Source organism: Alosa alosa, chromosome 15 (genome assembly GCF_017589495.1).
Source record: "Alosa alosa isolate M-15738 ecotype Scorff River chromosome 15, AALO_Geno_1.1, whole genome shotgun sequence".
NCBI lineage: Eukaryota > Metazoa > Chordata > Actinopteri > Clupeiformes > Clupeidae > Alosa > Alosa alosa.
In genome coordinates, this window is record NC_063203.1 from 16,184,535 (window position 1) to 16,207,754 (window position 23,220).

General features: G+C 41.6%; 3 protein-coding genes across 5 annotated transcripts; all 3 read left to right on the forward strand.

Moving 5' to 3' along the window:
* Window positions 1-1,739: 1,739 nt before the first annotated feature.
* On the forward strand, window positions 1,740-7,239 carry LOC125308891 (zinc/cadmium resistance protein). Of its 2 annotated transcripts, none has more exons than XM_048265535.1 (4): window positions 1,740-1,960; window positions 3,856-4,515; window positions 4,975-5,238; window positions 6,218-7,239. In XM_048265535.1, exons 1-4 carry the CDS (start codon window positions 1,912-1,914, stop codon window positions 6,967-6,969), a joined length of 1,725 nt encoding a protein of 574 aa, XP_048121492.1. In that variant the 5' UTR covers window positions 1,740-1,911; the 3' UTR covers window positions 6,970-7,239. The 2 variants fall into 2 exon arrangements, with proteins under 2 accessions (XP_048121492.1, XP_048121493.1); XM_048265536.1 differs by lacking the exon at window positions 1,740-1,960 and adding an exon at window positions 3,053-3,133.
* Window positions 7,240-9,002: 1,763 nt separating this feature from the next.
* On the forward strand, window positions 9,003-11,683 carry tsen34 (TSEN34 tRNA splicing endonuclease subunit). The gene is made up of 5 exons (XM_048264842.1): window positions 9,003-9,887; window positions 10,019-10,029; window positions 10,061-10,191; window positions 10,486-10,743; window positions 10,986-11,683. The coding sequence occupies exons 1-5, from the start codon at window positions 9,537-9,539 to the stop codon at window positions 11,258-11,260; spliced, it is 1,026 nt and encodes a 341-aa protein (XP_048120799.1). The 5' UTR covers window positions 9,003-9,536; the 3' UTR covers window positions 11,261-11,683.
* Window positions 11,684-18,903: 7,220 nt separating this feature from the next.
* Window positions 18,904-22,993, forward strand: bcl7bb (BAF chromatin remodeling complex subunit BCL7B b). Of its 2 annotated transcripts, none has more exons than XM_048264705.1 (6): window positions 18,904-19,634; window positions 20,340-20,415; window positions 20,739-20,841; window positions 20,976-21,152; window positions 21,864-21,943; window positions 22,085-22,993. In XM_048264705.1, exons 1-6 carry the CDS (start codon window positions 19,543-19,545, stop codon window positions 22,160-22,162), a joined length of 606 nt encoding a protein of 201 aa, XP_048120662.1. In that variant the 5' UTR covers window positions 18,904-19,542; the 3' UTR covers window positions 22,163-22,993. The 2 variants fall into 2 exon arrangements, with proteins under 2 accessions (XP_048120662.1, XP_048120663.1); XM_048264706.1 differs by lacking the exon at window positions 18,904-19,634 and adding an exon at window positions 19,698-19,911.
* The last annotated feature ends 227 nt before the right edge of the window (window positions 22,994-23,220 follow it).

The following is a 23,220-nucleotide window of genomic DNA, read 5'->3' on the forward strand; positions in this document are numbered from 1 at the left end:
CAAATTTTCTGAATGTCTGAGTGCTTTAATACAGAGGTAACGGTTAGCGGGGCCTTTGAAAGTCCTGTATTTTTTGTGAAGTCAGCAGTTCTCGTCTGCTCTGGCTCTGCCCCCGAGGGGCTTCTAGGAGCTAACATCTCTAACAAAGGGTGGCACTGGGGTCATAGAACCTTGCTTCAACCTCTTTCTTTTTCCCTGAACCGGTCTCCATGGGGTCCCTCTCACTGGCTCTCTCCTGTGGGGTCCATTAGTCTATTTGGAACTTATTACAGTAATCCCCATGCTGATGGAATTCAGAGACTTATTGTAATCTCTCCCTTATGTAACTGTATAGTGTAACCCCAGTGGCCCTTGACTTCCACATTCCTCAGAATGTAACATCAATCGCCATTAACTACACTACTATTGCAGGGCACAGGCTACAAGTCTGGAAACAGGATTGGTGTGTGTTTTCTTTCCCTGAACCTGTTCTTTCTGTCAACAGACCTTTGAGATACAAGTATCACTACTAAGATAGGTCGGGAAAGTGTTTTAATTGATTTGATCTCAGACTAAGGTGTTGCTTTGGTGCAGAATTTGAATAGGGTCAAAGATGACAGAGTGGGTGAATAACCTTCTTTATTTCTTCCCTCAGAATGCCTTTTCCATATTTCCTTTTTTCAATAAAAAAATACTTAACAAAGGATTTTCTCTGGCATTCCATGTTGAGGATCAAAGGATGCTGCCCCCAGTGGCCTGGGGTCTCTATACATTCATATTGAGTTTTTTTTTTCTTGGAATACCTCTGTGGGGGAGGGTGGGGCGATTTGATTTTCCTTTAGTTTTTCATTTCCTCTCTTGTGCTCTCTGATGCTTTGCTATTGCTGACCATCATCCTCAGCCTGCTTAAAGAGTGCAGCAACGCAGATGTCCATTTTGTTCTTTTTATTAATGATGACTGTTGGGGGCTGCCATTATAGTCACTGGTTGAATGATGCTATGTTTTCCCTGTATTCAATTTCATTTAGTTATGGGTAATGAATAGTTGCAAGATCATGAACATAAACATCATGCCTCAGTTTCAAAGGTTAAATGGTTGTGTGGTGGGTGACTTGGCAGATAGGTGATGGGTTTATTGTTTAATCATTGAAATAAAAAGGTTTGCTATTGAAATTTCTAGACTGACCTGGTCATGTTTATATTTTCATGTGACTTACATGCACAAAATGCATTTGGAATAAATAATTGAACTCACTCTAACCCTTTTCACATTTAACACTGTGATTTAAATAACCTAATCTCATATCTGACTTTTACACCAATCACCAAAAAAGATGTTATCTCTGTTATCAAAAGCTACTTAAACTTTAAGCAAAGAAGACATCATACCTTTTTTTCCTTCAAAAAGGAGATGTGTGGTAGATTCAGCTCCTCTCTCTCCATGGACACATTGTGTGAGACTCTGAACTGAACTCTACATGGAAAGATCTAGCCCTCCTGACCTGGGACATTTTACTCTGCACAGCAGGCTGACCACTGATACTGACCACCTCAGCAAAAAAAGACCTAAAACTTGAATCACTTTTGTGGGGGGTGGGGTGAGGGGTCGGAGAACCGGAGGTGTTCGAGACAAACACAAAATATGATCTTAACCATTAACAGATAATGAAGATAGCAACACAGAATGTGCAGCGGCAGCTCACTGTTTGCAGGTTGGGTTAGCGATTAACATCGGGGTGTGTGTGTGTGGGGGCATTCACCCGAAATCTTGGTAATTGCCCCCATGTACAATTACACAGTGCAGGTAAAGCAAAATATCACAGGGACAAGTGCAATCGATGTGATAGCTTCCTGCCGGTAAACAAGTAATGCGTAAAATGTGATGTTGGTACACACTCTAACTGCAATAAAGGATGTATCCAACGGTGTGCTATGCTGTTGAATGAATCGTTTCAGTCACAAGAACATAATTATCATCCTGGTAAGAAATGTATGCATGCAAGATGTTCATAATGGTGTAGGCTTTACCAAGTACAATATGTTGTCTAAAATGTAATCATGATTCATAGGCTTTATTTGCTTGAAAACTGGATATCACGTAGCCTGTTCACCTATGGGCCTCTCTAACCATGGTATGCTGGTTCATAAAGTTAGAGAGTGGTTTTGGCTACTTATAGTCAAGTTTAGGCTATAGGGATTTTTATTTATTTGCAGTCTACACTCTATCCTCGCCGTTTGGAACGTTCAAATGTATTTCAGAAATGTCTTTTAGGCAGTTGTTATACAACCACTATGGCAAATTATCAAAAACTTCCTCGCGGGCCCTCCAGCAGTTCTCCGTGGTCTCATGGAATGCGCGCGGGTGTTTGTTTAATGCTGAAAGAGGCTTTTCCGTCTTGTCACCCCAAATTTAATTTGTTATCTTTATATCACAGTTGTTCTATTCGAAATATCTATAAGGACATATCCGGGAGGGCTGTCCACAGGCAGAATTTATGAAAGGACAGAGCTGCATGCTATCTTGAATGACATGGTTTCCTCATTCTTGGCCCGGAGGCAAATTACATGTAGGCCTAGGCTAAATTAAATATAGTAGCTTAGTCTGTAACTATAACATTATCTGGTTGATTAGGTCTACAGTCTAAATCACTAGGGTATAGGCTGTTGAATTAGGCTAAACAATTCTGATAGAACAATATGCTTTCCCCCTATATAAACTGATTACATTATGAATCAATCATAATGTAGTCTAATCAGTTTGTATAGGGGGGAAGCCAGCACATTGCATTGCTCTATCAGCAATTGTCATCAACATCAACCTACTCGTTTTAAGGGGATGCTCAAGCGATCACCCAGTCCCATAGAAAGTCCAGAACATCTGGAAACAGGGTCTGATAGACTTTGATGGCGGTGGCCCTTAACGGGATTATAACAAAGAAACCCGAGGATAAGAGAGGATAACGAAGAAAGATTCACTCACATGACAGCGATTAGAACAGGGGGAGTTGGGTGGGCGTGGGACATGATGGTCCGCGGAGGGCGCTTACCACCGGCAAAGAAAGTTTGTCTGCCAGACTGTCGAAGGAAACGCAAGGACCCTCCCGTCGAGATACGCTGCCGGTAATCACAAAACGGAATTCCATTACTAAAAAAGGTTGGTTTGTACAATTTATCATTTGGATTATAGGAAGTGTAGCCTGGTATATGGTTTTGGTATCAAACATGTGAAATTTCAGATCACTATTGCAGTGCCTCGCGTAGCCATATGAAGCACCATCCATGAACTGTCTTTGCCTTGCATGTGCATGTGCCTATGCAACAGGTGATTTAACACTGTTCACTCCTAAGCATTCTTCAATGATTCTCGGAGTCTAGAATTTTAGAGGATCACATTGAATTTCCTGTTTAGCCTACATGTTGCAGTAGCCTACTATTCAGACCCCCACCCTACCCCCGAATTGTGGTATGGACACGTACAGTTAGGCAAGAGGCACTATGGATTTTCACCTAACTGCGATTGCCATAGAGAAACCGTTAGGCAACCTTGAATCTTGGCCCATCCTGTGCTAGACCTTGTTCTTGGAAATTATTCAAGCGAAATGGAAGCTTCAAGTTATGAAGTTATCACTGTTTGAAACAATGTTGTTATTTGTTATGCCACAGTTGTTCTGCACCACAATTGGTGTCAGTTATTTGTAAAAAAAAATCTGATCACTGTCCAAAGAGTAATTTATTTATGGTACTGCCTTGTGGAGTGTGTGTGTGCCTCCTTTGAAGAGAACATTTGGGTAACCTATTGCACTGGAAGATTCTGTGTGAATCAGCTGTCATATTTCCTTACTTTTTACTTACGTGAATCTTACCGGTGTCCGTTAGGTGCCATGGATGGGCATGTGAGGTTGTGGAGGGGCATCGGGTACAAGTGCATGCTGGGACTGACCCTGCTGCTTCTCCTGTTCGAGATCGTCGTCAGCCGCCTCTGCAACTGCCTCATCAACATGGTGGACGGTTTCCACACCCTCTACATCCTCCTCCACCTGTCGCTCCAGCAGCCCTTGTCTGCGCACACTCCTCCTCCATCTCCCCCTCCTCTGGCCTCTCTGGCGTCTCCTTCTCTGACCCCGTCTCCTCACATCATCTCCTCAAACTCACACATCACTTCCTGTCCCCATCCCAGCTCCTCTCCCCCCAGCAGTCCTCGCCCCGACCTTAACATCGTGTCCTCTGCCGGACCCATCCCTACTCTGGGCTGTGACCCCACTTCCGCTCTCTCATGCGTCATGCCGTCTCGTGTCCAGCCGTTCGGCGCGCTGGTGTCGGCGCTGATCGTGGCCTCCCTGTGCGTGTCGGTCACACTGGAGATTCTCAGCTACATCTTCCAGCCACATCCCATCCAGAGACCCATCCTGGCCACAGCAGCGAGCGCCCTCAGTCTGCTCTTCAACGCCGCCATGTTGGGCCTCGCTTGGGCTCGACCGACGCTCAGGCCAGCAGGGTCTGCGTCTGAGCACCTTGGCTTAGGGTCAGGTGAGAGAGGTAAGGTAACAATTGTTTTTTTTTATTTTTTTTTTTTATTGCGTGTCTTCTGTCTTCATCTTTTTATCAGTGTATCTTTTATTGGTCAGTAAAAAAGCTCGTGCAGCAACTTAATATTCTGCTTCTATTTCTGCCATGGCAGCAAAAGTAAGTAACACAATTTCATGTTGAGTAAAATGTCAGATTTTCATTTCGGCATTAGGTGCATTACTGCCCATTGCTGATAACCGCTGATACCCAGAAATGTAGCAGACAATCAGACCTGACATCACCATGAACTGGACTACATTATGAACCATGAATTGTCCTGTTTTCAATTCTTCATTTCACAGTGTATTAGTACATGTGAAAATGAAGGAGTGATAATGCCAGCCACGCTGAAGTAGATGCATTTCAAATTTGATGCTTGTGTGAAGTGTTTGTTTTTTAATCATACTAATCTGGCTCGTTGTACTGTAGCTGTGGCAAAAGCCACAGAAGACGGGTTGGTGAAGGGAGCTCTTCAAGACGGGTCCCTTTTGTTCTGTAACCCTGGCGCACCCAGTGTTCTGGATCCCGACAGCGATTCTGTGACCCCAACAACCACTGACTCTCTGGGGTCTAATAAACAACACGAGAGGTCATCCTCTTCAGAACCGAAGGAACATCTTCAGTCCAACTCCAGGGCTCTTGAGCTAACCAATGTTCTGTCACAGGTTCCTATGTACAGCACTGGCCACACCGGTGAGGAAAGCCTGTCGCCTATCACTTGCAGTTCACCTGGAGGGCACTGGTAGCCAAAAAACCTTATTTTGTTAGCATATGCTAGTGATTAGGTTACTACAAGTCACTTTTTCTTAAGAGATCATGGATTAAACATACGGCTCTAAAGTGACTTCTGCCAGCTTTAGTTTCTGATTTCTAGAATCATTTTTGTTCACTTTTATTCACGCCAAGGGAGTTGCTCTTGGGGATACCTTGTCCTGTCAAGAGCCGTTTCAAGCTTGAAAATAGTTCTCTGGCTTACTTTTGTGCTTTAGTCTAACACACTCAATAGCCATTCAAATTTATTGGCGACCTGGCTGGGATAATTCTTACGTTGCCATGCCGCTACCATCAGACCTAACAATGTGAACAAATACAAATCCTCCAAGCGTCTCATCTTTTAGGGTATGGGGAGTTTAGAGAAACAGATATCAAGCTCTGACATTCGGGAAAAGTATGGTTTGACAGCAAAGAAACTTTGCTCATAAGCAGTGGTGAGAGAGGGACATTGTAACACTAGCCATTTGTGTAAGAATCTGAGGGAGTTAGTGTGGCATTTGCAGTGTCAGCCTGGCCGAAAGAAAGGCAACAAAAACACTATAGACAACAGACAAAAAAACAGTTGAATGGATTGCAATTTGAAGTCTGTTTCAGAAAAAAGAAAAATTGAATTCTTACAAGGTCAGCTCTGTGGTGTGTACGGCTCAACATGTTTTTTTTTCTACTCCTAACATGTTGTTCTATGTTCTGTGTTGTATCAACATTCGACTAAAGTCTTTAAGAAAGTAAACATTTCCCATAGTAACCCTGGTACACTACAAATACTATTCTCCTCAAAAAAGTTTGTATAAGTATATGGTTTATAAAATAGGTTTAGTACATAAATAGTTGTATTCAAGTATGGATATTGTATTTGTATTCATCAAGACTTAATTTTTTCTCTCTGTCTCTCTGCCAGGATATCCAGCAAGCCTATGTGTCCCTTCTCTGTCAGTACCCTACAAAGCACCACTCAGAGGTCATCAGAGCAGCTGTCTAAGCCGGGTTCTCACCACCATCCTCCGTGACCTGCTGTGCCCGTGCCTGGCTCTCGCCAACGCACTGACCGCACTACTAAGCAGCCCTGACTGTCACCACCCGCTGGAGTCGTGCAGCTCTAGGGTCTACCTGGACCCGGCACTGTCCATGATGGCCGTGCTGGTGCTTCTGGCCTGTGCCCTGCCCGAGGTGCGTCGCCTGGGTCTGCTGCTGCTGCAGAGCTGCCCCCCGGGCCTCAGCGTGCCAGATCTCCGGAACGGGCTCATGGCCGTGCGCGGCGTGGAAGGAGTGCACGAGCTCCATGTGTGGCAGCTGACCGAGAGCTGCCTGGTGGCCTCCGTACACGTGCACATGAATGCTCACTGCTGGCGGGAGGGGCCGGATAAGGTTGTTGCCGGGGTGATGGAAACGCTACACAGAGCCGGAGTGAGCATGTGTACGGTCCAGCCGGAGACTGCCACTGAGAGTCTAAATGGAGAGCCAGCCTTGCCAGCTCTGCCTGGTAATCAAGCTAAGGATTGGCCCTGCAGTCTGTCCTGTAGGAAGGAGTGTTTGGATAAGATGTGCTGCACATCCCTAAAGAAAGCTAGTGTGGGTGATGGGGCGCCACCTAGTGGCAATGCAGAGGAGAAGGCCCCCCAGGCTGTGATCATTGAGAACACTTTCTTGTGATTGGCAGAATTTTAACTTGTTTCTTTTTTCAGCAGAGGCTGAGCAGGATCTTGAGAAGGGCTAAAAAAATTTAGCACCAAATGCAGGACTTCTCATTACAACTGAATGTAGTTATAAGACTTGTAGGGAGAAAAAAACTAATTTATACTACGTAAATTATGTTTTTTTTTTTACATTTTCTATTCTTTACACATGTTATTGTGTATGGTGTATGCTGTCTGATATATTGTTTTCATTGTTGTACATTTAAATAATGGCTTTTAAAAATGATATGTTTTTGTCTGGTCTTTAATTAGTAGGAATCTGAGCAGGAATTGTAGAGAAGGAATATGAAAAGTCTTCATCAAACTTACGCACAAGAATAAAGAGATATATGTTTTTCACACAAGAATTACAAAACAACAGAAAATCATTCATTGAAATTAAACAAAATCATTCTAAATCCTCTCCTTGTCTATGACCTCCTATATTCACTATTGGGTGCAACTATTTTCCTAAATATATATAAGGATGTGAAAAGGAGGGACAGGTGCATTTTGATTTTAAAAAATCATATAAGCAATGAGTAATTAATTAATCAGTAATTTAATGAACAAATTAAATATGGTCTAGAGCAATATTTCTATGAAACAATTTAATTTGAAATGCAATTGAATTACCTTGTTCTATGTCTTTCAATATTGAGACCTCAGTTGAGAGACATGAACAAAAATCTTTGGACCCATGCATATTGCTTAGCATAAAAATGAAATCTAAATTTCTTTACATATTTTTTTTATGTCAAGATGTATAATCACACAGTGTGCATTATGAAGCATCATATGAACATTTTAAAAAATAAATCTAAAATTTCACAACTGGGACTAGAATCCCCATTGTTGCAGAAACACCCTATTAGTGTGAATATGTGACATTTTCAATATTAGCCTATAAAATACTGGAAAACCTCTTATTATTGTAACGACCTGTATGTTATTGATGTATGCATTGTGCGTTGTTTGTGTCTGCCTTACCTTGCTCTTTGCCAATAGCTGCAGTGCATGGAGTGTTGTGTAGGCTATACTACGGGGGGCTGGCAGAGTATCCGGGGGACGGGGGTGTCTGGTTATCAGAATTGTTACATTCACCTGTTTAATCCCAAATATTTCTAACAATTTGAATACATACATTTTACTCCTTAGACCTTGCTAACACACAAATAGTACACCCTTTTTGATTTTATGTTAAATCAGTGGAATTTTAGGTTTTATACTCTGTCACAATAGTGACCAAAAACCATACTCCTTTTTTGTGCATACAAATTGATCAGTAAGACATATTTGCACAATTAAAATCTTAAAATAATAGCAATGATGACATTGCCCATTAACCATAGAACAATGTAATATAGTTATTTTTTTCTTCATAATTGTATTATTGTAAATGTAACAAAACGTTCAAACGTATACCTCATACTACAATGTACAACATACAAATTACATTGCGTATAAACCTGAACTGTGTCTGTTTTCAAGTCTTAAAAATGTGTGGCGGAAGTGGGGTAGCGTTAACGGTTGGGCGCCAGGTGGATTTATGTGTGAACTTTAATGGCTGGCAGGAAACTTTCAGGTGCTCACACAAAACCTTTTCAAGTGCGCACATGAAAGTTTTGCATGCACACATGAAGGTTTTGTGTGAGCACGTGAAAGTTTTGCGTGAGCACATGAAAGTTTTGCATTTAAACTTTAGATTTGTTTTGCTCATGTCCCCTTAGGGGCTCTGTAGAAAGGGACCACTCAGTCAAATAACACGGGTTATGTTAAGTGATATGTCTTGAATCATAAACTACGGGTTATGATGATTTTCATATATAACAGCTTACATTATGTGATATGTTATTATAGTGGCCCCTTTATCGTATACCAGGGGTTATGTTATTCATCCCGGATTTCTGAATGGGGTCCCTCAGTCAAGGCTTGTGGGCGGGGCCTTTTCGCATCTCTTTCAAGAGTGGGTGTGACAGTGACAGAAGAAGGAAAGGACCGCGTGGAATGAAGGTGAGAGAGAAGAAGACAGAAGCATCGGTCAAATAGACAGTAAAATAAAGGTCAAATGCAACGGGACAGGTCCTGTTTGACATTTCTGAATTTTCTTCTCCGGAACAGTAGATGTCGCTAAACTTTGTTCTAACCGTTGTAATCCAACGAGGAAGAACAAATGCACAACAGGGATAAAGTCTGCATGCAGCTAGTTTTTTTCTGGATCTTGTGGAGATTTGAATCTGGAGCATTTTCCGAATGCATAACACTTAATGTCATTGCTGTGTAATATGCAGTAAGCGTTATTGGATTCAGTAGACCTTAAATGTAAGAAAAGTTCGAAATGTGTGAAGACTCGTGATGTTGCTGACAGCAGTTTTATGCACGTGTTGGCTAACGTTACAATGTAAAGTTGCATAACACAGTGTTATTTAAAGTTATACAAACTATGGTAGATCCTGAACAATGTACCTATAATCACAGCCTCGATTTCGAGATAGGTGTCCATACATGTAAAGTTGCGTTATTTTGCTCGCCAAGTTATCGCTGATGGATGTGTCCGACGGCGTCACACAGATGGACTTGACAAATGGCAAAAAGAGAATGGACACAGTTGATAGTGGCGATTGTGTGACATCCGCAAAGGGTGTCTCCCATGGATCAGAGAAGGATCCCTTAGCTGGAATCCGTATGTGCGGGTCGACGCCTCTTTTGTGGCGTGTTGCCGATCTAAAGATTGCCCGACAAGCCGGGGTCATCGGATCTTTGGTGGGCTCGCTTGCCCGACAGCCACGACAAAACACTCGGCTGGGTCGACCGCTGGAACTTCTGGACGAGGAAGCACGTCTGCTGGCTGAAGAGGGGAAAGCCAAAGTCTTAGTAGCAAGAAATGTAGAGGTAGCAAAGCTATTTTATTTTTTGTAACGTTCTTTTTAAAATGTATTTTAAAAGACATGCTAAATATGTGCAGATTATTAAACATTAACATTACATTGAAGGTTATCTTTTAAAGTTTTCGCATAGCACCATAGGACTGGGAAATGTGACCTTATGTGACCTATGCCTGCAGATAGCAAAAAGGACCACTCGGAGCGAGTTGAACAGTACCAAGAGGACCTTGAGCGCAGTCACAAAGTGCAGAGTGCTCTTGCACTCCAGGACAGGAAAGCGGTTCTAGAAAGGGTCATGAATGACTCACAGAACGGTAAGCATGCATGTGTGCTTTAGCCCTTAAAGGAGTACCGTCACACTGGTGTGACAGGAATGTTGAGAAATGAACGTTCTAAAGAATATCTGGGTTCATTGAATTCAACATAGAATTTTAGAACCTTCAATTGTTGCGAAACTTAGAACGTTCAAAAACCTACACCTTCAAGGGTTAAAGAGAATTCTCAAAGAACCAGAATAACACTCAAAATGTGAGTAATCACAGTCTTCATTTGTGTGTGAGTCTCTTCAGAAGCTTATAAAGTAATCTTGACCTGTGTGTGTGTTTTAGAGGGCACAGTGCGGGAACGCTTGGAGGCTCTGGATCGGGACTTCTCTCTTCCTGTGTCTGCCATGACCATTCAGATGTGCACTGCCCGAGCAGGTCTCGGTTACCTCAGTGACGAGCGAGACTTCCTGGCCGCCAGCTGGCCGGTGCAGCAGGACGAGCGCTCACAGACGAAATTCGTTGTCTACAGGGACCTGCGTAGGAGAGGGTTCTGCCTGACCTCAGCAGGAAAGTTTGGTGGAGACTACCTGGTGTACCCTGGTAAGTTTCAGAGCTCACCACCATGGGCTAACGCTAGATGTAGCAACTTTTTTGTTAGCAAACCGCATCAGCCAACCGTTGAGTGTAGATATAAGCTGTCTGGATGAAATCTCTTTTTTTGTGTGTGTATTGATCTATGGCCTACCTACAGGAACACAGCTCTGGCTCTTTGTTAAACTCTAGCCACCCCAACACCCCTCACATTACGAAGAACCACACCTGTCCTATTTCTCTCTTCACAGGTGACCCTCTCCGTTTTCATGCTCATTTCATTGCCCTCTGTGTTGCTATGGACACGGCAACTCCTCTCTGCGACATCTTGGCGATGGCCCGACTCGGCTCAAACGTTAAGAAGACAGTGGTGCTTTGCTCACCCCGCGCTACACAACAGCAATCAAACGAGAAGGAACAGGAAGAGAAGGAAGATGAAGAAGAAAGAGAAGAAGGTGGTGATGATTACGAAGAGGAGGAAGATGAAGTGGTGTACACATCCCTGCAGTGGAGTGGAATGAGCTGAGAGCACTGCTAACTGGCCACGGACCTGTTTGCAGTCACACAGAGGACCACTTGGAGCGAGAAGTTAATTCTGCTGGGCCTCCATTTTCTCTTCATGATCTGGTTTTGATCTGAATCTCCGTTCAGTTAGACTCATCTCTTAGCTCCTATATGGATTTATTCAGACTTTGATGAATGTGCCTCTGATATGCAAAATGTCAGACTGGACTGGATTTTTCTATCTATCTATCTATACACAAATAATGACACTTTACGGTACACACAAAAAAGGACTATGTATGGAACTGTCATATCATGTGCACAGTGTTATCTTGGATACACCAAGAGGTGCAGATATCCCCAACCATCTATCATACTGTCTCATGTACAACTACAATATAATAAAAGCAATGGTGGTTATGCCAACGAATGCACATTTTATTTATTGATTAATGCACACAATCCATGTTTTAATAATGGAAGGGGATATGTAAGGACACCCACAATATCAGAATCAGAATACGCTTTATTGGCCAGGTTTGCAAAAACAAACAAGGAATTTGACTCTGGTGCTCTTTGCTCTCAAGTACACAATAATCACTTTACATATAAAAGTAAAAACAGAAAGGATAGTAAGAAATATACAAAAAAAGCTGTTAAAAATATACAATAACAATACAATAAAATATACAAAAATACGTAATGAACACACATTTACTTGAGCGAGAGAGTAATGTTACTCAGGCTATATGCCAGACAGTGCATATTTGTATAAGATTTTGTTGCCATTCAGACAAATATCTGAAGGCACCACAGTGCATTTTCACAACCATAGCGCAAGCATTACATTACATTTGGCTGACGCATTTTTAGCCAAAGCGACTTACATATGTCAACTATATTACAAGGGATTACATTGTCCCCGGAGCAACTTGGGGTTAAGTGCCTTGCTCAAGGGCACAACAATGGAAGCCGGGAATTGAACGGACAACTTTCAGGCTACTGCACGCTAGCCCAGTTCCTTAACCACTACACTACCACCGCCAATAAGCATTTTTACAAATGTGAAGCAACCTAAATATATCCAAACTCCAAAGTGGTTGTATAGCACCTTGAACAGGTTGTAGATTTAATTTTGCATAGTGGCCAATGACATTTAAGAATGAAATATAATTAAAAAATAAATTCAATAAATCAAAAATATATTTTATGCAATTATAGAAAATAAATCGTAATAGTTCTCAAAAAGCAGGCAAATGTTGACGACTTTATGGGAAAGTCAATACATATTTTTTTTACATTTATATATCATATAACCTGTACGATGGTCCAGATCAGAGGCTAAATAAAATTGCTCGACCCCACATTCAGACGATGTTTTCAGCTTTATTATAAAAACCACCACAACAATATTTTCAGTGCTATTTACATCATCATCAGGTTCACCTCCACTCTGCTCCTCTCTGGTGGGACATCCAGACTGATCAGCTGTTCTCCTCAGTGTCTCCTTGGAAGCTTGGTCTCCTTCTCGGACCCTCAGATGGACAGTGATCACAGCACAGATCATCCGCAGCAGACCACAGGCCATCAGGGAAGAGGACACTCTGTAGAAAGTGGAGTCTATCCCAAAAGGGTCCTTCTTTGTCAAGTGGAAGATTCTGTCAAAACAAAACTTAGGCTTCCCTTCAATGTATCCCAATGAATGGCAACGATAAAGTCCGCTGTCATTCAGTGTGAGGTTCGATAGGGTCAGGGAGAAATTAACATTTTCAATGGTGACAATGCTGATTGTGGAGCTGTTGCTGAACAGCTTTCCTTCAGTACTCATGTTATCTTGTTTACCATGAAGGGACAGGCTTGTGTTCAGTATTAGTGTCTTTGTGTCAATATTGTTCATGTTAGCTTCCTTGTACACCATCAGTCTGTCACCCTGTTTTATGTTGAAGTTTTCCACCACCAACTCAGTCTTGTCATACATTTTCACAGCTGACTCAAGATGGTTCCCGCAAACAGTCAACTCATGGACTCATGCTGTCTCTGAGTATACCGTTTCTCCGGCGCTCAGTAAGATAGTGTCCGCTGTCCAACTCAGCCAAGTTCCTCAGCCGGAAGCGACTGTCCTGGTAGTCCACTCGTGTAGCCAGAAGAGAGCCTGAATGTCGGTCTGATGGCTCGGAGGAGTTCATCAACAGTATGACACCATCTTCAGAGTACCTGTAGAGGAGACTTGTAAAGTCCTTACTACTCAGACGATAAGTGAAATGGACCTCAAACCAAACCAGTCCACCACGGTATCCAAAAGCAAGCTCAGGATCCTGAGTGAGGATGATGTGAATGTTTTTGACGAGAAGCATCAGGAACACAATGATCTCCCTGAACATGGTCATTCAATCCATTTGCTTCCCTGCCAGTTAGCACACAGATGCACACAGACAATTTAATGCAGCTCAGGCCTTTTTAATCTCAGGAAATAGATATGCGAGTCAGATATACAAGTTAGCTCAGGTAAGCTTCATTGAGTCACTGGATAATTGATGTTATCAGAGTTTTTTACATGTACATGTATGCACAAGTGGGTTGCTGACATTTAGAAGCTTATTACATTATTATAACACTCCATACACCATACTGGACAGCCCATACAGTATGTTAACAGCCACGACAAAACACTCGGCTGGGTCGAGTTTCAAAGCTCACCACCATGGGCTAACACTAGACGTAGCAACTTTTTTGTTAGCAAACAGCATCAGCCACCTGTCGAGTGTAGATATAAGCTGTCTGGATGAAATCTCTTTTTTTGTGTGTATTGATCTATGGCCTACCAGTATGGCCAACTGTCCTACCAGCGGACAGTTGGTTAGCTCATCAAGAAGCATGGTCTTGATGCTACTGGACCACATCACTGTCACCACATCACTGGACCACATCACTGTGGACGAAGTATTGGTGATCTCACACACTTACCAAGTTGTTGGGTGCTATCTTAGGTAGATCTCTATAACTTATGGTCCAAAATGACAATAGGTAGGATAATGGCTACCATAAAACACCTGTTAAGTACTATTACAATTTAAACGATGCTAAATTTCACATAGCCTACAAACTTCTTAGAACACTGGGTTGATATGTATGTTTAAATATGGTGTAAACTGAGTTTTATGTGTTTTTGTTTATCTAAATTGCTGTGTGTTTGCCATTTCCAGACCTAGGAGGTTTTATGTGTGCAGAGACTGGACAGTTTATAGGGACTGTGAGGAGCATGACACTGGATCTGATAAAAAAAGACATGCATGTAAGACGTGGACTGCACACATTTTTTGATGGCACACAATGCACCACAGTATAGCTAAGACACCAATGCATAGTATGCAGTATTACACACTGTGTGCGCACATGTGCAATGTAGACTATTATACTTTAGATAGGTAAAATGTTTAAAAGTGTGCTTGTTTAAGGTAGCTGTGGTAAAGTAAAGGCTGAGCTAGTTTTGCAGGGCTTATCTCCAGATACCTATCACATTTCCACCCCTTAGCTCCTCCAAAAAAGCACTCACTCACACACTTCCACTCACAGTGAAAATGAGATTAGTTTGAAAAATGTCTGTTCTTAACAGAATGTCCTAATAGAAACAACCTCAATGCTCACAAATAAACATATGGGATCATTTCGCATTTCGCTCTTTAATATTTTTAAATAGGTTTATTATTAATCTATGCTTTTAGCAGACACTTTTGTCCAAAGCCACTAACAGATGGTCCAGTGTCCCTGGGTTAAGTGCCTCGCTCAAAGGCATGACAGTGGCAGCCAGGAATCGAACTCATGACGCTTTGTGGCTATTGCATGCTATCCAAGTTCCTTAGCTACTACACTACAGCATAAGATACCAAAATTAATGAAAAATCATTACTGCACTGTTTGCAGTGCTGCCTCCAGTAATACACATGCACTTAGGAAAACTTGGCATAGTAGGCCCAGAGAGGCAGAGACAGGACATGAGCAGAGGTCATTCACCATTCCCCAGAGGTCATTATACTACGCTAGAGATACTTGTATTGGTGGCGGCAACATAGATGTTCCACTAAGGATTGCACCCAACACCTAGGCAACCCTTGGCAGACTGCTTGCCCCATGGCAGTTCCCTGATGTGAAATCACCAATACACCTTTGTCCAGATAGTGATATCTGACATTACCAGTGCTTGAATGCCTAATTGCACTATAGAAATGTTGTTGTGGGTAGCAGTATGATCCTCTATGTCAGTTTTTGACGAATTGGGCACCCCCTCAGTGCTAAATGTGTACCCAGCATATTGAAGATTGATGAAAAGGAGGATATTTTAATCTTGTCAGTGGCTTAAGTAGTGATTTACTTTGACATAGCGAATTTGCACCATAGGCTATCGGTATACGCTATTTTATTGCAAATGCATAGTGCAATCTTACTCAAAACTATTCCGATTAACATTGTAAACATCCCCAACGACTCTTTACACTCGTTATCATCTACAAATTAACCCTATAGGTTATTGTTAGACTGAATGTTTCCTTTAAACCAAGCCCGTCCACCTTAGTATCCAAAATGAAGCTGCACAGGTTCCTGAGAGACAATGAGGTGAATGTCTTAAGAAGCACTGGAAGGTGACCTCTATGAACATGCCCATTCTTCAATTTGCTATACACACAGACACAGACCTTAACTTGTTGGCATAGGTTGTTCTATCAGGCTTCTAAGAAAAAATGACTTTGCTGAATCCAAAAACCTGAATTCAGCAGAAATAACCTTTCATCATTGACCTGATGTTATCAGAGGTGCTGACTGACACGTACACTATTGCACAAACCTTATTTAGTAGATTATTATGTATGTATTTATTTATTTATAGATATTAAAGAAACACCAAAGAACTTTTCCTCTGTCCCAGGCACACTATTTGTTTATCCAGCACTGGCTTAGCAAATAACGATGTCCATAGACAAGGTAGAGAAAGTTGCATGATTTTATAAAAGTTTGATGTATTGTGACATCAGATGCAAGTCAAATTTGTAGTTTCTTATATCTCAATCTATTGAACTACAGATCCGCTACCCGATCTGGCAAACTTACATAGTGCGGTTATAGCCGATAGAGGGCCGCGAAGCGAATGCAGAAGTGCCCTTCACCCTGTTACAAGTTGATGAACCACTGAAACAATTTTGGGAACATTATTTTAAGGTACAAAAAACTCTTTGGTGTTGCTTTATTGGGCTACATTTTTATGCTTTTCTGTCTGTGTTTATAATTGTAATTAGACTGTGACGAGCAATTTCCCAAGCTGTTCCACCTTTCCTTCAGTACTCACGTTATCTTGTTTACCATGAAAGGACAGGCTTGTGTTCAGTATTAGTGTCTTTGTGTCAATATTGTTCATGTTAGCTTCCTTGTACACCATCAGTCTGTCACCCTGTTTTATGTTGAAGTTTTCCACCACCAACTCAGTCTTGTCATACATTTTCACAGCTGACTCAAGATGGTTGCCGCAAACAGTCAACTCATGGACTCTGCTGTCTCTGAGTATACCGTTTCTCCAGCGCTCAGTAAAATAGTGTCCGCTGTCCAACTCAGCCAAGTTCCTCAGCTGGAAGCGACTGTCCTGGTAGTCCACTCGTGTAGCCAGAAGAGAGCCTGAATGTCGGTCTGATGGCTCGGAGGAGTTCATCAACAGTATGACACCATCTTTAGAGTACCTGTAGAGGAGACTTGTAAAGTCCTTACTACTGAGACGATAAGTGAAGTGGACCTCAAACCAAACCAGTCCACCACGGTATCCAAAAGCAAGCTCAGGATCCTGAGTCAGGATGATGTGAATGTTTTCGACGAGAAGCATCAGGAACACAGTGATCTCCCTGAACATGGCCATTCTATCCATTTGCTTCCCTGCCAGTTAGCACACAGATGCACACAGACAATTTAATCAGGCCTTTTTAATCTCAGGAAATAGATATGCGAGTCAGATATACAAGTTAGCTCAAGTAAGCTTGCATCATTGAGTCACTGGATAATTGATGTTATCAGAGGTTTTTTTTTACATGTACATGTATGCACAAGTGGGTTGCTGACATTTAGAAGGCTTATTACATTATTATAACACACCATACTGGACAGCCCATACAGTATGTTAACAGCCACGACAAAACACTTGGCTGGGTCGAGTTTCAAAGCTCACCACCATGGCCTAAAAGTAGACCGTTGAGTGTAGATATAAGCTGTCTGGATGAAATCTCTTTTTTTGTGTGTATTGATCTATGGCCTACCTACAGGAACACGGCTCTTTGTTAAACTCTTGCCACCCCAACACCCCTCACATTACGAAGAAACACACCTGTCCTATTTCTCTCTTCACAGGTGACCCTCTCCGTTTTCATGCTCATTTCATTGCCCTCTGTGTTGCTATGGACACGGCAACTCCTCTGCGACATTTTGGCGATGGCCCGACTCGGCTCAAACGTTAGGAAGACAGTAGTGCTTTGGACTCAGCTCACTCATGACTAAATTATGTATTTTCTAATTTCACCACGAACACATTCCTTAATACATTATTATAACACACCATACAGTATGTTACATTTTAGTGTCCCCTCTATCCTAAGTCCCTCAGCAGGGAGAACAGCTGATGTGCCAACAAAGTCATGGCATCGTACTTCTGTCTGGTATGATGGCTCTCCACCCGGCCTCCCTGCGATGAGATCTGAATACTTCAGCCTTTTCCTCCTGGAGGCTGACTCAATTCCCTTCTCTCAGGATGGGACAGTTGGTTATATCTCATCAAGAAGCATGGTCTTGATGGTGCTACTGGACCCCATCACTGTCACCACATCACTGGACCACATCACTGTGGACGAAGGTGATCTCACACACCTACCAAGGTGTTGGGTGCTATCTTTGGTAGACCTCTATGGTAAATTATGGTCCAAAATGACAATTGGTAGGATAATGGCTACCGTATAAAACACCTGTTAAGTACTATTACAATTTGAACAATGCTAAATTTCACATAGCCTACAAACATCTCAGAACAGTGGGTTGATAATGTTTAAATATGGTGTAAACTGAGTATGTGATTTTGTTTATCTGAATCCTGTGTGTTTGCCATTTCCAGACCTAAGAGGTTGTATGTGTGCAGAGACTGGACAGATAGTTCAAGGACTGTGAGGAGCATGACACTGGATCTGATAAATAAAAAAAGACATGCATGTAAGTGGACTGCACACATTTTTTGATGGCACACAATGCACCACAGTATAGCTATGACACCAATGCATGCAGTATTACTGTGTGCACACATGTGCAATGTATTAGACTACTATACTTTAGATAGGTAAAATGTTTAAATGTGTGCTTGTTTAAGGTAGTTGTGCATTAAAGTAAAGGTTGAGCTCGTTTCGCAGGGCTTATCTCCAGATACCTATCACATTTCCACCCCTTATAGCTCCTCCAAAAAAGCCCTCACTTACACACTTTCACTCACAGTGAAAATGAGATTAGGCCTACATCCGAAAGTCTGTTCTTAACAGAATGTCCTAAGAGCAACAACATCAGTGCTCACAAATAAACATATGGGATCAGTTTGCATTTCACTTTTTAATATTTTTAAATATGTTTATTTATTAATTTATGCTTTTAGCAGACACTTTTGTTCAAAGCCACTAATAGATACCAATGGTCCAGTGTCCCTGGTGCAACTCTGGGTTAAATGCCCCGCTAAAGACACGACAGTGGCAGCCAGAATCGAACTCGTGACTTTTTGGGGCTGTTGCATGCTATCCAAGTTCCTTAACTTTACAATCATTATTGCATTTGCCGTGCTGCCTCCAGAGTAGCAGGCCCAGACAGGAGAGACAGGACATGAGCAGAGGTCATTCTCCATTCCCCACTACATTACAAAACAGACATGACTTCTAGTTTAGGATTTATCATAGGCAGCAACATCGGTAAAATATGGATTCGTTTTATCACCCTTATCGTATTTATTTTTTCTTTTCGTATTTAAGTATTTTTTTCAGGTTTTTGAGGAAACAGAAAAAAGTTAACCAACATTTTAAAATTGTCAAAAATGGCTTATGCCATTATTTTAGTAAGGTGACGTTACCAACTTCCATGTCAAACACTTGAGCCACAGACTCTTGAAGTGACACGGATATCAGAGAGAGAGGGTTGAGAGGGAGAGAGAGATATGAAGCCTCGCGAGACTGTGAAGAGAACTGCAAGACAGAGTCGGAGGGAAAACTAAGAAAAAAAGGCTTCTGACAAAATATCAAGCATCAAAATATGTCTGGACGGTCCGTGCGAGCCGAGACGCGGAGTCGCGCAAAAGATGACATCAAAAAGGTGATGGCGGCTATCGAGAGAGTCCGGAGATGGTAAGAGTGAAATAATAGAATGCAAATAGTTAGGTTTCTTTTTTTTTAGTAAGGAGACACCCGCTATGTTACAAAACAAACTTCAGAGCCCAAGGCGGGAGTTGAATGACAAGTGATAGACACAGGAGACAGCCAATAGCTTATCGTCCAGGGCCACGTTTCGTCAGAGGGAGGGATAATCGGTTATGTAACCGCTGGGAGGAAATAAACGTAAACTACGTAGCTAGTCCTCTGACGTCTGTCGTTTTCTTTTTGATAAAAAAATAAAATAAAACATGTAAGCTAATTTGCATTGAAAGATTTGTTCATTATATTGCCTGTAGCTTATATTTATGAGCTATGTATAGCCTATTCTTGATAAGACTTGTTTTTATCATTGGCTGTTTGATGGAACAGGATGGACATGGGCAACATTCAGTTTGGCTGTCAGTAAACATGAGGACAGGAAGCAACGATGTCTGTAATCTACAGTCACAGATATGCTGGCTTATCTATTTAGTTGGGCAAAATGGGTGCCAAATCAACAAGGATATGAATTGTTATAATAGACTTTTGAAGTATCTCCTTACTACCTGAGGAATAGCCTAGAAAGTCACTGACATAAGGTGAAATAGCATGCAAAAGCATAGCAGATCAGGGAAGCATAGGAGAGTGTTTACTGTTTGCTGTGACCATTACAAAAAAAAACAAAAAACATTTCTGCAGGGAGAAGAAATGGGTGACGGTTGGAGACACATCATTGAGAATATTTAAATGGGTCCCTGTATCTGAGACCAAGCAGGTAACATGGCTCATGGCTTTCTTGTGTCTATTGTACATTTTTATGTCCTTGACAATTTTATTGGCAGGATAACCCCCCTTGAGATGAATCATATCCTTTTCAAGGGTGTTGAATGTCCATCAGATTCTCTCTCTCTCTCTCTCTGTCTCTTTGCAATCAATGTGCTCTGTGTGTAACCTGCTATTATTTTTGGACAAAGATGATATAGAAACCACAACTTAAGTGACGTGGAATGGACTCCACTGGTCATGTGTGACATTAAACATAACTAGCAGTTTGAATTAGTCAGTGTCCTTTTACCACTCTCTCTGCACCCCTCCCAGATATTCAAGAGTAAAAGCCGGAGTGGAGCAGTGAAAGAATTAAAAGGGTTCCCAACAGACGTCGTTCTGGAAAACGCACGCTCTGTCCTTCTCGACTTCCAAGGTGATACTTTTCTCTGACCTGTTAATAAAAAAAAGAAGATTGTTCAACTGATTTTCCGGCCCTGTATTCAAATTGTTTAACTCACTCTCTCTCTCTCTCTCCCTCCTTCTTCTTCTCTATTGTCTATTCTACAGATGACAACAGTAACCAGAGTTTCTTGTCAGATGCTTACCAGCCCAGTGCCAAAGTGGACAGCAGCACAAACTCCAGCCCCCAGCATGCCAGTGGTGCAGTGAGCCCCTCCTCACAGCCCTCTTTCTTCCGCATAGAGGACTCACAACCCCCCACACTTGGACAGGAGACTATGGAGGGTAGGGCACTTTTGTTGGCTTTTAAAACCAGACCTCGCAGTACATGATTAAATGATGTCTACAGGAGATATCTTGTTTTAAGGTCTGCTTCGTGTGACGTTGTCCAAATTCAGTTTCTGACCACTAGATGTCACTCTATCATTTACTGCCACTCCTTCATCTGACATTTCCATGGACATGAACTTCAGATTAGTTACATTAACATTAAAGGTAATGTAAGCGATTTTGGACAACGTCCCTTCTGTTGATGTTCAAACAAAACAGAGATAGCTCACTACTCCCTCCCCCTCCCTCCCGTGCAATTGAAAGTCCTAAACGCACATCTCGTCAGTTATTGGCTGGGCTGTCTATAGAGACCGCATTTTTTTTACGGTGTGTTCGGGGTACAGGCAGCTAGTGGATAGTGAGGAGATGTTTGCTGTATGTGACAAAAAATGTTTAGCCTAAAAAACATGTTTTAATTGCTTAGAGCACCTTTAAGTTTGTATTACACCTCATGTGCATCATGTGCATGAATATCAGACCTGAACAAAATTAAACAGAATTTTACATAAATGATCACTCATACATTTGTTTTACTGACACTACAACAACTCTTAGTACTATAATAATAATAATAATAATAATAATAATAATAATAGTAACAGTAGTCATTTATGCTACACTTTATTTAATTTCAAACTGAAATATGGTTGCCTCTTCCTGTCCCAGAGCCAGCACTACCAAGTTCTGAGGTCACTGACGAACCTCCAACTCTGATCAAAGAAGACCTGCAGCCACTCTCCAACTTAGTGAGACCCTTTGTCTTCATATGTAATGTGTCATATGTAATTTATATATATCATATATACAGTATGTCCTTACTACAAATGACCATGGGCCATTCACTGTACTGTAGGCATTCTATGTATCCCTGTGTTGTGTCTTTGCAGGAGGAGGAGGAGGAGGAGGCATCCGGTGTTCCACCACTGAAGAGAACATCCACAGATCAAAACTCTGTGCTGAGCTAGCCCAGAATCCTTTGCAGTCAGGCGGCCACTTCTCCACTCCATCCAGTACACACACACACACACACACACACACACACACACACACACACACACACCCTACACCTTTTTAGTACTTTGCAAAGCATCAAAATTATCTGCCTCTTCATTTTCTGCTGTTTGTGGTGGAGAATGATGTTGTACACAGCAGCTATACACAACTGGCTTTTGCTTTTTGCTTTTTATATCACGCCCCATGGAAAACAAGTGCATGACAGTCTCTTCCTATAAATAGCAGCACCTCATCCCAGGTGTCTGACATAAGTGTTCAGAGGTCAAGAACAGCACAAATAACAAATCTAAGGTGTCATGTTTTGTCACCATACCAAAAGGAACTCTGCTGAAAGTTTGAAATTTGAAGTTTGTATATGTATATAAATACTCGAATTAACGAGAAGAGCAAAGTAATACTCATGTTGAGTGGCTTGCAAGTATGGCTTGGTAAACATTATTTAATCTCAGCTAAAGGTCCTTGTATACTGTCTTGCATTTAACTATATTCATTGCCTAACGATTCATTATCGCACATATGCAGTATATATTTTGGTTTTCTTCCTGTATGCACTATACTTGTAAACTTGAAGGAACACATCCAGCACTCATCATTCTGCTTATGCACTTCTGATATGCGGCTGCATTCATGCAAAGTATTTCCACCATTATCCATGTTTTATATATATTTTTCGCTATAAAATTAATTTTGATTTTTTCACGTTCACATCTGGAGAGTGTTTACACGACAAGCCAAGAATTGTATCATATTTTTCTGTCAATAAATGCAAATATATAAAGTTATTTTTTTGGTTTTTTTTTACTTTTGATCCGGTGTACATGTGTTTCAGTAGAGCAGAAGCTTAAGTCCATATTTAGATAGATATGCTATAAGATGCATATCATATGTTTTGATTAATTCAAATACAGATACAGTACGCCTAGGCATCACTGACATATTACACAAACAGAAAGATTTTTGGCCATCAAAGGCAAAATCAACTTTAGAAACGTGATTATCTTCACAAGAT